Genomic DNA, 14,510 nt, shown 5'->3' on the forward strand with positions numbered 1-14,510 from the left:
GCTGCCATCATCAGCATGAGTTCGTGGGTCGGCCCCAAACTGTAAGAGGGTCTGCACCGCACGCAGGTGACCCCCAAAGGCTGCTCTGTAAATGGGGGTCCTTCCAAAGGCTCCCTAAAGTCAAACCGCAAAAGTCACTACATGTATAAAAAAAACACTTTGAAATGGTCAGGCAGCAATATTTCCGCTCTAAACCATTTAAAGACTATAAACATATACAGATCATATGTATATATTTCAGTGCAGCAAATATATTTCAGAAAAGAGTACACATATACATTTATTTCTACATAAAAAAAATATTGCTTTTAGTTTTAGTCATAGGGCTAAGGTTATAACAGTATAACAGTGGTCTGAGTCAGTAATTCAAGCATACATCATCGTTAATCATCATTCACCATCCCTACTCAAGGCTGTCACTCAGTCTCCTGTTTCCTTTCCTTTCCACTAACTCTCCCACACACACATATACACACAATTGTAAAGTGTCTATCCCTCAGCGAAGTGTTCTATCTTTCTCTCTCTTACCTGTGTGTTGACATCACCCCCTCTCTCCAGCAGCAGGGCGATGACCTCTGGGTGACCTCCACCTGCAGCCTCAGACAGTGGTGTGTTGCCATTGGCATCACTGCAGTTGATCATGCGCAGCTGACTGAGAAGGCGTAGGCGTTTCCCCGCTTCATCAAACCCCACACCTTGCTTCGTATCCCGCTCGGTAACCTAGGTGACAGACATGAGAGGATGAAGATGACTTGTGGATATGGAAGTCCAATGGGTATGTTTTATGGTTTGGGATAAGGACTATTGTGTTCTTCTTCACTCAGTTAAATAATAACTTACTGCTGCTTTTAAAAAGTATGGAGAGAGCAACATGATATTTTAAAGGTAAAATCCGTGATTCTGAGGAAAGGTTGTTGATATTTTGGCTATCAAATAACACCCCTCCCTTCCGTGCACCTGAAGCAATGTGTGGCTGTGATAGTGTACTTTGTTTCCCATTTACAGTGCAAGGACTTTGTGTGAACACCAGGGAAGTTTTGAGTACAGACAGAAAAGACAGCTAGAGGACTGTACCTTTATGGCTTTGTCAACATACATTTTGAAAACTTAAGTCCTACTTGAACATCTACCTACCAGAGTCACAGCTGTTACAACATGTGGCATCTTTTAATTATTTTTTCTTTACTCTGTATAGCACAAAAACTGCTTTAAACTTGTCTTTTTCATTTCTCTCTTTTGGTTATTTGTCTGACCTCTTTGAGGACAGCCAGGATCTCCTCTTCCTCGCCATCGAAAGCGGCCTCCAGGAGCCGTGTACGTAAGCGCTGCTCCTCCTTCTTCTTCCTCCTCTCCTCCTCCTCCTTCATCCTCTCACGTTCCGCTTCCTCCTGCTCCCGGCGCACCAGTGTAACAAAGGCCTACAGGAAACGCATCACCACCAACACACTCAAACACTCACCTACACCTGCAACAAGTGCACGACACACACATTGAAATGCATGCTCTGGCTCACAACATAAAGCAGTTTGAATACATGTTGTCTGCCCGGCCTGTTTAGACAGGTGATACACACTTTTAAACCAAATCTTAACTACATCTCATGGGGCATTTGAAGAGACTATGCAAGGAATCCTGGTCTGACACAAATCCCTAGAGAGAGACGTTACAAGCCTAACAATTTCCCCTAGAGGCTTTTAAAAGTTTTGTAATACTGTGTGCCCAAGGCTTTTTTCATGGCCTGGCTGGTATCGGTTTGCATGCAAGGAGTGGCTCGAACCTCCTTCTCTAGGCGGTCCATGAGCTCCTCATACACCTTCTTCTCCTTCTCTCTTCGCTGCCTCGCTCTCTTAGCCAGCAGTTGCCTCACGAAGCACTGGATGGCCAGGGCGGCCCGATCCTCCCGACTTGGCTCAGTGTCTATGCCAATCACAAAACACAATGCCCAGAGACAGTGCAGTCACACAAACCCCACAAACAAACACCACCTCATCAGTCCACAAAAACAACTACAGACAGCAACATTGTTTCTTAATTAACCTAATCCTTTCTAATGGCACTTAGAGGCAGAGTGGTCTAACCAGGCAAACCTGTCAGTGGTGGACAAAGTGACACCTCTGGATAAAGAGGGTGAGAGAGTTTTAAAATATATGTCTATGTGTAGATGTGTTGACTGTTGTCATTCAATCTTTCTTACATACACTTCTATGTTTAACCCTCCAGTAGGCTCCAGACACATTGAACATAAAGCAGAAACTGGGCTAGAGGTAGCACCTTTGACAAACAACTCCCGGCTTTGGTATTTCAGAAGGTTAACATTCATGTGTTTCACATTTTACTGTACCAGAGCCCTCGACACTCCTTTCTGCTCTTGGCAGTGCCTGCAGTGTAACAATGAGATATTGTTTTCATGCCTGCACTTGAGCTAAATTACATCATTTGCTGTATTTCATTTTGCTCCCTGTTGGCGTCCTTCAAGTATGGCTGTGATATATGATGCCACATGACATACGTGAAAGAGGAGAACTATCTTCTATTCCAACTGTAAGCACAGGCCAGGACACCAAAGACATACTCCTGCCACACAGCCTTGTGAATTCAGCTCTTCGGATAAAGTCCTTGATCCTTCACAAGAGCTCATTACAAGCTTCCAGTCAAACTCTCAAAATGACTCAATCTGTTGTATTCTCCCAATGCACCTCACCCACCCATAAAATACATATACTCTATAACTTTTAAATGACATCAGAAATGACATAATGTTTCCAGGCAAAGTTGCTAAGTAGTGCTCACTGTATTTCAGCTTTGACATTTAGAAGACTTCCGACTGGTTTAACAATTCTGGGGAAAGAACACTGACATATCAAAATTTTCAAAAAAGAAATGAATGGCCATACTGCACCATCTTTATGGTTACTGAATATGGCAGAGGGTGAAGAGAATGACCTCTATGGACATGGACATCTAAGTCAGTAATGGCTGATTCATTGGAAGTTTCAATTCATGTGAACTAGCCTTACTGGTCCGTACTTAATTTCTTTGTTGGCTCTGTTCTGTTTGAATGTGCCAGAGGGTTTGACTTGACTGTCTTGCCCTTAGGTTGGATGGAGTGAGATGCTCCAGTTTTTTTCTGTTGGGGGGCACCAGATCCTACATAATGCAAACACACACACACACAAGCAAATAAATAAACACAACAGCAAAAAATAAATGAATACATAAAAATCTCAAACTTATCCTAAACTAATTTATATATGCCGGTCTTACAAATTTTTTTTAGAACTGCCTTTGTCGTCTCCCTGTAGACCTTTAGACGTTATCTAGATAGCCTTAGATTACCTGATTTACCGGTGCTCTTTGCGGGTGCTTTCACTGCAGCTTTCCCTGCAGGTTGTTTTACATTGCGGGAGCTCATGTTTACTCGTTGGAAAACTATTTGAAAAAGTAGTGTCTACACTGATTAGACAAGAGAATTACACTCGCCAAAACACAAACTAACGTTCGAAAACATAAAACATATCCGCTATAGGTGATAGCTACTTGTGTGTAAAGAAAATGCACCTTTTCTATTTCTTCACCCCACTTCCTCAACGCGTGCTGGTCACCAAGGTAACGCCTGGAGAGAGGGAAGAGGGTGAAATTCTAATTCTAGACTGCTTTATAAAGTACACGAATCACAAAAAAGCATAATCTCATTAACACAGTAGGCTATGTTATAGCATACTTACGTATGTAATAACATACTTAAAACACCTGTTGCACACCGTAGTGGCAAAAGATTTTGCCATTTCATGCATATAAATTAGGCTAGGGCTAGCTCATGACCACCTTGAACTGCGGATGGCAATACCATTCAACCATCGGCATTTGAAAACCTATGGCTTCAAACAAAATAACCTTTATCCTATTCGATAATGAACAAAACGATTTTGTTCTGTAATTGCTTTTAGACCTGGTCACTGTTATTATTATTATTATTATTATTATCATCATTTTTATTATTATTGTGGTTGATGTTCTTATTATGATTGCTGATTATAGGCCTACGGTCGGCACAGATAGGCCGAGGCACCTCCGAAAAGTGTGAAACTACATTCTAGGCAACTTTGACCGTAATTCAAGCTAGCAATGTGCAAGACAAATATTTCATACAGATACCAGTGGCATAGAGTAGGCCGGATGATTTAGCTAAGTAGGCTATAGCCTATTGGTAGCCTAGTTCGAAGTGGTCTGTAGCATTAAGTGGCCAACCTAAAGTTCAACAAAGTTCACGTTGTTTTCTGTCTAAAGTGAGGCCGTGCTTCTCTGCCAGATCAGTGAGACGACTGAACTGGTTGTTTCCGTGATTGGATACATTCTAATTCGTGGTTTTCAGGGCCTGGGCGGGGCAAGCAACGCAGAAGACAGCGGTGGCTTTTTCACACTACTCCCCGTTGACGGCTGGGAAAGTAACTAACCCGAGTAGAAACTGGTTTTGCGGGGCATAGACGAAACTTCGTTCCTTATGAGATGCCGTTCCAATACAATAATACAGTCTTGGTGTAGGGTAGGTCTACCATCATGTATTCATAACAGCAAATCACATGCCGGGTGAGGTGTGAGAAATAGTCTATAGTCGTCTCAACCGCTGGTAAGTCTCACGAGCTCTAACTTCTTAACTTCTGACGGTATGCTTGATGACTCATGTAATGCTTTAAACTGAAAGGTTTTAGTCGTCACAAGAGATAACTATGAATGTGAAACAATGTTGAAAAATTGGTTATGTTTTCTGAGAAAAGATTGCGGTCGGTCTCAGTTTCACAAGTGGTGTCGCCACACCCTCTAAAATGGATTTTAGAATAGAAATACAGGGCAAATTCCATCAGACAGAATAGTTATCCTCCGAGTCATAGCCTACATGCCCTATAAACTGCAGATGGAACCTGTTGCATATGCCTTGGGAAGCAACAGACACTGGATTTTGGCCAATATGTTTTTGAATAATGAACAATTACATATGTTCAAAATTAGCCTTACAACAAATTTCTTTTTAGATGATCTGGTGCTTGCACCTGAAGTTTAGGTTAAGTATGTTTAGCTTTCTGGCATATAGGATATTAATGTCTGTTGTCTCAAGGTAGTCCAGGCATGTTGCACAAAAAAACTGTGTCCCTGTCTCCCTGTGACCAGATCATGGCTCACAGATCCCAGTGCTCATCTGCAGGGGATAACCCCCTGGATCCAAACTACCTACCCCCTCATTATCGTGAGGAATACCGTCTGGCTATTGATGCGCTTGTGGAACGCGACCTGGATGGCTACCATGAGTTCCTACAGTCGTCGGACGTTGTGGATTTCCTCTCCAAGCTTGAGATTGAGCACATTCAAAGTACTGTACAGGGTCCTCGTCACATGGATAAACCTGATGCCGCCTCTCAGGGTGACGAGGGATCAGAAGGCTCCTCGGATACGTACTGGCCTATGCAGTCGGACTTGGAGGCTCCCAGCCTGGACCTGGGGTGGCCCCAGCAGCTCCAGTTCGTGGGCCCAACAGAGTTTGCCACATTTGTGAACCCACCGGACCCAGCCATGCCGAGCATTAAGACACAGGCCCGCAGGCTTATCAAAGATGCACAACTAGTAGGTCCCTCAATTTGTCTTTACAACTGTCAAGTATTTGTGTGTTTGTCTCTTGTTGGTCCTTGTAATCATGTAAAGGTAGCTCCTTTCATCATGCAGTGGTTTCACCGGTTGATCCATATCCTCTGTATACTCAATTACTCTATATACAGTCGATGTGTGCAGTCCTATAACTGCTGACATAGCATTAGAGTTCATTATCAAGTCTGTGTGGTTTTATCCTGTAGGACACTATGTGGTCTTTGATCTTTTGACTATCATTGATGACTATCATTAAGTATGTAATTACATGGAACTTTGATAACTTCAATTACATACATTTCTCTGTAATTCTAATTGTGCGTGTTATTTAGCCAAATTGTTTTGTGTGCATATTTGATAGATATCACCATCTCTAATTTTAAATGAAATGACCAGATTTAATGGCTATGTGTGGGGGTCTGTTTTGCAGGTTATTGCGGTGGCTATGGACATTTTCACAGATGTTGATATTTTTGCGGATCTCTTGGAGGCAGCTATGCGCAATGTGGCTGTTTACATTTTGCTGGATGACCAAAATGCCCATCACTTTACAGACATGGTGGCACACTGCAGAGTTGATCTGAATCAAATCAAAGTGAGTGGTCAGAGTCTTCTTATGAACTAATGAACTTGGACATGGTATTTTCTGTCATTTACCTATTGTGTTTAAGCATATCCGTACTCACTATTCGTACAGTTAATTATGCTGTGATAAGTGATTGGTTTATGTGCTGAATATTTTGAGCCATTACAAGATAAATCTCAGCCATAGCCTTAACTGAAATTGGGTGTTGAGCTTCCAAGATATATCCACTGAGTTTGTAGTTTGTGTTGAGCTACCAAGATATATCCACTGTGTTTGTAGTTTGTGTTTCTTCTAATACTCTTACTCTAATAATGGAAAATGTTCGACTCTAGAGAAACTGTGAATTTGTATTTAACTGGGTGTTTGGGGTGCATTGCTGCCACCTAGAGGGCAGAAATCTTAAAGATTGCAGCAAGGGTTTTGAGCTCTCTTTAAGATCATGTGATATAAAGAACAGCAATGGATTGCCTTGGCAAACTGAAAAGCAATAACTGATATTCTGAGCATTTATTTCCCCATGTATCACCATGAAAATTATATTCTTGATTTCTTTTTTCTTTTTTCCAGTTCATGCGTGTTAGAACAGTGTCTGGCATCAACTACTATTGCCGCACAGGGAAGTTAATCAAAGGACAGATGATGGAGCGTTTCATGCTAATTGACAGCAGGGCTGTTCTAGGTGGCAACTACAGGTACGTGGTTTTACTCTTTCCAGAAGCCACATTTTAAAGGTGGCTTGCCTTTTATGTATTCAAAATAAATTGGCAAGCTGCCAGGACAGGCTATTGTGGGAAAGTATTTAAGGCAAAGCTGACAGGATTATCTTTTGTCATAGAATTGATTCAGGATTTTGCTGCAAGCAATGTGACATTTAGATTGGTCTGGGAATGCTCATCATGCACAGAGTTAGTCAATTACTTATATTAACCATTTAGAGGTCTAAGGTTCTTTAGTGACTATGCAGTGAATATGCATAGTCATCCTCTGAGAACAAATACTTTTTGAAAGTTGTCACTCTCATTTTGTTATTGAAATTAAGTCAGTATGATAATTAGACATTACATACAAATGTTTAACATCCAAAACAGACAAAGTTTGAGTTTGATTTATTTCATTCTGGGGATGGAAAGGAAGTTGTGCTTTATATTATAATTAAATGTTGTCTGGTGAATGGAATAATTTGATTGATAATTTCTCCATTGTTTCAGTTTTATGTGGTCATTTGAGAAGCTCCACCGTTGTTTAGCCCATCTATTCCTGGGCCAGCTTGTGGTCACCTTTGATGAAGAATTCCGGATTCTATATGCCCAGTCTGAGCCACTTGTAGTTGAGAGTGCTGTTGTCCCCGTACAGAAATATAGCTCTAGGTCTGACCTACAAAAAACACACCAGGTGTATCCCAGGAAACCCAAGGAATATTTACCTGAGGTGGGCATGTACAATGCAGAATGGGCTGGACACCTTTATGAAGGCCATATGGATCCTAAATTGTTTCCTTTAAGGAGGGAGGATTTTGCCCAGATGTTACCACCACAGGCTAATTTGCACCCTTCTCAGCAATACTTGACTAACAGGCCAGATACTTCTGGAATGGACATCTTAAGAAGGTCAAGCTATGGGGAAGGGACCCCTGGTGGCTACTATCAGCAGTACTTGATGCACAGGGAGAGGCAGAATGTTGATGCCATGGAGACGCAGAGCACCCACTCACACAGGGACCAGTATCACTTTGAGAGAACCAGCCGAGAGCCCATTTATGATCCCTACGACAAATTTAAGACCCAGCGATATCAGCACTCAGACCAGTATTCGGAGCCAGGAGGCCCACCTTCAATAGATCAAGTAGACAATTATGACCATGTACTTAAATTCTTAGAGTCCAATCCTCCTGTGGAGATGGGGCAGGGATCTGGGAATTTGATGGTGCCAGAAGGTCCTTACTCTCAGTCAAGGCGACGGATGCAGTGTTTGGGTCAGCCACATGCCGCCCAGAGCTCCCCAACACCGCTTAGCCCACGCGAACAGAAAAGATTCAACATGGAGCCCACTGCGGAACGCAAGCCCCGAGATGCTGTTGCGAAGAAGGGCATGCGAGAGTGGAGGATCCATTCATATCTGAGTGGTTACGATGATGCATCTTCAGAGGACACTGGGCCATTTCAGGGATCAGACGCAGGAGATGATTCCCCTTTCTCTTCACAGGAACAGCTGTGTGATCTGGACCCATTAGTCCCTAGAATAGGCCAAAGAGAGTTGAAGCTGCCGTCAGCTGTCCTCTCTTCACACCATAAGAAACCTTTTCAGCCGGGTGATATGAAAAATCATCCTTCAATGCAAACAGACAACAAAGGCATATCAGCTGCTACAGATTCATCATATACCACAGAGAGTGAGAAGGTAGAGGATGGGACAGACAAGCCACCAGCAGAAATGAATGTAACGAAGGATGAACCATTCCGTAGGAGACCAAACCCAACTCTTCACAGGGCATCAAGACTGAGGAACTCACTTCTCTTCAGTTCAAACGTGGAACAGCACAGATCTCTTTTTAATTTGGCAAAACCAGCAGAGTCAAAAGAAGAGGAAAGTCCTGAGGTTCTAGAGAAAGGTTTAGAGAAGAAACCTTTGAAAAAGCAATCCACTATAGCTAAAGGAGAGGAATCAAAGCCAGTTGAGCTCCCCTCTAGTCATCTGCAGCAAACATCATCATTCATGGTAGATATGAATGACCCTGATAGTAGGCTACAGTTTTTCAGACAGTTGGCTGCCCAACGCAAAGCTGAAGTAGAGGCCAAGTCTGTCGAAGGCATCTCAGAGAAACCATGTAAAGAGCCTGATAAAACAGTGAGCTGTGCCTCTGATGGAAGCCACAGTGTTGCAGAGCAGAAGCCAACTTTAAAAGTCTCACATCATCCAACAGATATGCATGCAACAACTGAATCACAATCCTTCAAAGCAACCAAGTACAAAGTTCCTATCAAGGAACAAGGTTCAGATACAAAGTTAGTGGATACTTTGAGTGTCACATCAGAGGCTGCCACACCAAGCCAGATTCATGACATACTGCCGCAAATTGCCACAGATGCTGAGAAGATTGAACAGAAGAGGTTACAAGAGCCTGCTGTGGCTAAGTGTACATCATCTCCTCACCCTGGCTCAAACATCTCCAGCTCAGAACCTCAAAATGTTATGGAAACTCTCAAGGTAACATGCTCAAACACAACTTTGTTGTCCTTTTTTCCCTTCACAGGTACTTTACATCATTCATATTTATAGTTTCTTTTAAGGAAAAAAGACGTGTTGATACAGTTTCCACCGTTTCTAGTTCATAAATTCTTCTTGTTGATCCTGTTCCCTGTAATAAATCCTCTGTTCTTTTACAGGAAAAGTCACTTGATTCAGCTCCTGAACCTGGCAAAAGAGAGCTCCCTGTCATGCCTTCAGCCATTATAAGTGAGTCATCACCAAACCCCAAACCTGTTCTGCCTGTCATGTGTGGAGAACCAGACGCAGAGAAAACAACATCAGTTGAAACCAATGATTTCTCAAGCACCACCTCATCTGAAAAGGCTGCAGTGGTGGCTAGTGTGAGGGCAATGGAATCCTGTGAAACAGAAGAAGAACTTGTCGGGAATCGACCAAAACCCACTCCGGCCTCCAAATTAAGGAACTCACGTCTCTTCAGGTCACGCTTAAAGCACCGGTCTCAGGGGGACGATGTTTCCTGTGGGCAAAATAAAACCGATGATCAGAATCAAAGGGGTGAATTATCAAAAGTGTCGTCTATCTTAGCTGTTCCTGGCTCTTTGGACAAGGAGACGAGCAGATCTGAGCAGCCCATCACACCTACTAACCCCACAACAGAATTAGTGAAAACACAAGATTCTACAAAGGGACAGAGTGACACAGCTTCTGGAATACATTTGGAGAATATCTCGTTTAAAAGACAGGCTTCGTTTACAATGGGGGACAAATCTAACTCACTTCAATTTCAGTCTAAAGTTCAGCAGACAACCTCAGCCATGTTAGACTTGTCTGACCCAGATAGCAGATTGCGTTTCTTCAGAGAGTTAGCTGCTCAACGCAAAGCTGAGCAGGTAGCAGCGAAGTCTGCGGAGATCATCAAAGGACACATTTCTCAAAAGCCAGACAAGACTGAGGACACCTCTGCAATTAACGAAAAAGTTTCAGTACTAAAACAAATCAGCACAGATTCACTCTCAAAGCCATTACCTGCAGGAGAAGCAGAAGTGCTGGATGACGATGCTAAGACACTTAAAACTCAAAGTGTTCCAGAAAGCCATGCAGTGAAGGATTTGTCAGGCAACTCTGCACAATCTAGCTCCTCCAGTTCTGAGTTTTCTCAAACTGCCACAGACACTGAGAAAATGGAGCTGAAGAAGATGCATGCTGAAGCGCCTGCAAAACTCCAATGTACCTCCTCAACTAGTTCTGTTCCCACTAATATAAGGTTACCCTTAAAAGATATTCCCAAAGAAGTAATCTTGTCCTGTCAAGACCAGACATCACAAAAGCAGACCTCTGCCTCTGAAAAAGTAGATTTACCTAATAAACCAGTTCCAGCAGACTCCACTTTACCTAGTTTACCAATAAATGCTGGTCAGTCTGCACACAGCCCTATCTCGCACCCTGTCAAATCCATTTCCACAGCTGAAGACTCCCAAGGGGGCTCTTGCTCAAACCCCAGCAACAAACAAGTAGACTCAGACTCTTCCTCATGCTCCTCATCAATAGAAATTAGTTCAGGTGCAGAATGTTTCACAACAGCCCCTAGCTCACCTTGTACTCCGACCCCAACTGAAGTCAGGCCATTACCATTGCCTCAAAAAGAGTCTAAATTTACTGAACCCATTTTGCCTCCACTATCTTCCTCCATCAAAACTAGGTCACCTCAAAGAAGCTCTTCAAAAGAGGATAGATCGAAATTAAAGAAATGCAATTCAACAAGACAGGCTTCATCAACTAAACCTGGTACGTTATTGATATCATCTCCAGCAAACTCTAGCTCAGCAACTGGAGCTGTTTCAACAGAGCACCACTTAGCTCCAGTCTCTTCCCCTGGTGTTTCAACAGAGCACCACTTAGCTCCAGTCTCTTCCCTGACAAAGTTTCCAGTGGATTTACATCTTCACACACCAGTGGAAGTAAATAATGCTGCAGGCACTGTCATAACCAAGGATAGCCCACCCCTCCAGACAGCATTAACAAGTCCAGATGTTAACACTGTTGATTCTCCAACAAAAACGGACTCCAGCTTGGCTTCACTTTCTTCCCAAACAAAACCTAGTTCAACAGCAATGGTTTCCCCGACCAGATCACTACAAGCTGAGGCAGGCATACCTCCTGCGACTACAGTAACAAGCCCAGTTGCTAGCACTCGTGCAACAACAAAAACTGCAAAAAAACGGAAAAAAAATTCTACCCCACTAAAAGCTACCCAAGCAGCAATGGTTCCTCCAACAAAGCTCAGATCACCTGTTGATATCAAAATAATAAAGATAAGTTCTGATTCAGCGTCTGTCAAAACTGAGGAAGACCAGTCTCCAGTTTCCTCCCCAAAAAAGGTTAATCCAATGGCAAATGTTGCCCCAACAGAATGCAGTTCATCCACTGAGACCAAAATAGCAGAGACAAGCCCAATTCTTAATTTGGACCTATCAGAAGGAACTGTACATCCACATTATTCCCCAACAAAAACAACTCCAGTAGTTGATGTTTTTACAGAGGGCTCCAGTTCATCATATGATCCTGAAACATCAGAGGCAAGTCCTGCTCCAAATCTGACCCAAAATGAGGGTTGCTCTTCCCCCAAGGCAATCTCTACCAGCCCAAAAGAAGCAGTACCCCTAACCGAGTCCAGTTCTCACTTTCCCTCTAATATCAACATTTCAGAGACAAGTCCATCTGTAAGTCCTGTACAACAGGTGGGGATCCTATCCCCCAGGTCAGTCATGAGTCCAGCAGTTGGCACATTGGATAGTCCCACAGAACTTCATCCCAGTTCACATCCTATATCTTCCCCTACAAGCACTAGCCCAATGTTAGAAGCTACCCAGACAAAGTTAAGTTCACCCTGTGATGTCAAAACATTGGAGTCAAGTCTACTTTCAGATCTTAAACAAACTGACAGTAGCCTTCCTCCCATGGCTACCACACCATCAGCCCCCCTTGCCAATCAAATGGCAACAACATCTAGTGTACCAACAAGTCCAGGCCCCAAAACACCCAACCCTACTGATCCCCCCCATGCAGAGGCCCCCTCATCTCCAGTCATGACTGTCTCAGGAGATAGTTCTAATTCTGATCTTACTTTTGCAGAGCCAGCTTTGCCTACAGATGAATCAAGCAGGTCATTCACTTCTGCCAACACAACCTCAAGCTTTGATGAAGCTGTCAATGGGGGGCAGCTTGAAAGTGATGCAAAAGCAGTGGATGGGGACCACCCCACAGCAGACACAGTTAAGTTGTGTGAGGAGTCACCTGTAGATGAGCTTAGCACCACCACATATCTAAATACTAAAGACACTGTGACCCCACCAAGTTCAGAAGAGCCAAAAGAACAAAAATCTCCCTCTGCAGAACCGACCAAAAGTCATCCCAGTCGTTACCAGTCATCCACTGCCAATGTGCTGTCTTGCAGTAACCTCAGAGATGACACCAAAGTTCTTTTGGAGCAGATATCAGCCAATAGTCAAAGCCGAACTGCCAAGCAGAACCTTTCAGTCACAGATGATGCTAAAGAAGATGAAGTAAAGGAACCTCAAGAAGATAGCAACGAACATTTAACCAGCAGATTAAGGTCCTGGAACACTCATATGAGCAAGAAGGAACGCGATAGGTTACTAACTGGTTTGGACAGCAAGAGAAAGGAAAGAAGAGTCTACAGTCGCTTTGAGGTAAGTAACACAGTATAATAGAGGCAATGCATTTCGTTACCTGTGAAGTTTTAACCTCTTACATGTTAGATATGTTTCAATGTAATATCCATCGAAGTAAACCATAACATGTACAGTATATTACACTTTGATCATTATATAACATCAATATGTTCTATTAACCAGTGGCATCTGCCAAGTTGATGTGTCAAAGAAATGGGTTTTGATTGATATCAAATTGATATTTTATAACTTTAGCATTCATTGTTTGTTCTGACACAGGCCATCTAGTTTTGAATGATCATGGGATATGGATGACAATTCAGGCCTTGGAATCAGACATCATGAAGCCAGGTAGCATGGACAATTGATCATTATGGAAGGGAAAGCTTCCTGCAGTCTCATGAGGATTTACAGCATGTTGATCAAGGATTCCTGCATGTCACGCAAGTGTGACATCCCTGTACCGGGAGTGATTTGGTTCTCTCAAAGAACTACGTCAGAATTTGGCTGAAGTAAAAACTGGAGTCCGGAGACCTGTTTTTGTATTTTTTAACTGAACTGCAGTGTTACATTTTTAAATGACTTCCATAAAAGATGTTCTTTATGTTTTGGCTGACTAGCAAATGAATAGACGACAAGACCTGAGCACAGTATCTGATAAATCCCAGAAACACTGAAGCATTGACCTTTAATTACAGGTTCAGGACCATGCTTTTTAATACCTAATGGCAATTTTAATGTCCATCCTCATTTGTATAGATAGACAATGAAGGAATCCGTGACTACCGTTGTGGATGGTCATTATATTCATTCATCTGTGAGGGAATGATGTCATTGCTGCATGTTTCACCAGCCAAACATCAGTACCTTACTCCATTGTTTCAGCAGGTCTCAGTCTTTACATGAAAGTATAGTTGTAAACTGAGGTGAATTTGCAGCAAGAGTATCCACTTGTAGCTACCTTAACGAACAAAGCACCAATTGTGTTTCGCGAGTACTATCAGAATTAAATCAAATGTTAAGCGTCTCAATATCTTACCTGAGCCTTTATAGGAAACCCCTATTATTTATCTTCTGTTACTTCATTTTTGACATCAAGATCAACAAAACAATCAGCGATGAATAATCATAGTTATGTACACAACTACACAATGATGTCCGAGCTGCAATGTGCACAAGCTTTTCTACTTTTATTTTTATTTTCTATTTCTGAATCACATCTCATCCTGCTTTGGTCTTGATAACTATCTACTACAGCTGATTTAAATGCATATTTGTTTAATTCCATATGTATATATAAAAGGGATGGGATAGATGGGGTGGATACTATATGGATACTAGATACTATATTCAGTAATAAAAAAAGATTACCTTTAAGGAATTAACCT

General features: G+C 42.5%; 2 protein-coding genes across 2 annotated transcripts; one reads left to right on the forward strand and one right to left on the reverse strand.

Moving 5' to 3' along the window:
* Positions 1 to 459: 459 nt before the first annotated feature.
* Positions 460 to 3,143, reverse strand: LOC105890910 (IQ motif and ankyrin repeat domain-containing protein 1-like). The gene is made up of 4 exons (XM_031579296.2): positions 3,028 to 3,143; positions 1,778 to 1,917; positions 1,254 to 1,418; positions 460 to 720 (listed from the first exon to the last, which is right to left on the reverse strand). The coding sequence occupies exons 2-4, from the start codon at positions 1,796 to 1,798 to the stop codon at positions 490 to 492; spliced, it is 417 nt and encodes a 138-aa protein (XP_031435156.2). The 5' UTR covers positions 1,799 to 1,917; positions 3,028 to 3,143; the 3' UTR covers positions 460 to 489.
* Positions 3,144 to 3,962: 819 nt separating this feature from the next.
* On the forward strand, positions 3,963 to 14,507 carry fam83ha (family with sequence similarity 83 member Ha). Its single transcript, XM_031579485.2, has 7 exons — positions 3,963 to 4,627; positions 5,167 to 5,616; positions 6,068 to 6,232; positions 6,791 to 6,915; positions 7,432 to 9,427; positions 9,607 to 13,140; positions 13,402 to 14,507. The coding sequence occupies exons 2-7, from the start codon at positions 5,170 to 5,172 to the stop codon at positions 13,408 to 13,410; spliced, it is 6,276 nt and encodes a 2,091-aa protein (XP_031435345.1). The 5' UTR covers positions 3,963 to 4,627; positions 5,167 to 5,169; the 3' UTR covers positions 13,411 to 14,507.
* The last annotated feature ends 3 nt before the right edge of the window (positions 14,508 to 14,510 follow it).

This window comes from Clupea harengus, chromosome 13, assembly GCF_900700415.2.
Source record: "Clupea harengus chromosome 13, Ch_v2.0.2, whole genome shotgun sequence".
NCBI lineage: Eukaryota > Metazoa > Chordata > Actinopteri > Clupeiformes > Clupeidae > Clupea > Clupea harengus.

What these genes read in the sequence shown, in the direction of transcription:
- LOC105890910 (XM_031579296.2), bottom strand. Translation starts at nt 1,798, where the DNA reads ATGGACCGCCTAGAGAAGGAG. An exon ending in TGGACCGCCTAGAGAAGGAG is followed by an intron (nt 1,419 to 1,777) that starts GTTCGAGCCACT and finishes CGTTTCCTGTAG; the next exon opens with GCCTTTGTTACACTGGTGCG. An exon ending in TCCTGGCTGTCCTCAAAGAG is followed by an intron (nt 721 to 1,253) that starts GTCAGACAAATA and finishes TCTGTCACCTAG; the next exon opens with GTTACCGAGCGGGATACGAA.
- fam83ha (XM_031579485.2), top strand. Translation starts at nt 5,170, where the DNA reads ATGGCTCACAGATCCCAGTGCTCATCTGCAGGGGATAACCCCCTGGAT. An exon ending in TTGATCTGAATCAAATCAAA is followed by an intron (nt 6,233 to 6,790) that starts GTGAGTGGTCAG and finishes TCTTTTTTCCAG; the next exon opens with TTCATGCGTGTTAGAACAGT. An exon ending in ATGTTATGGAAACTCTCAAG is followed by an intron (nt 9,428 to 9,606) that starts GTAACATGCTCA and finishes GTTCTTTTACAG; the next exon opens with GAAAAGTCACTTGATTCAGC.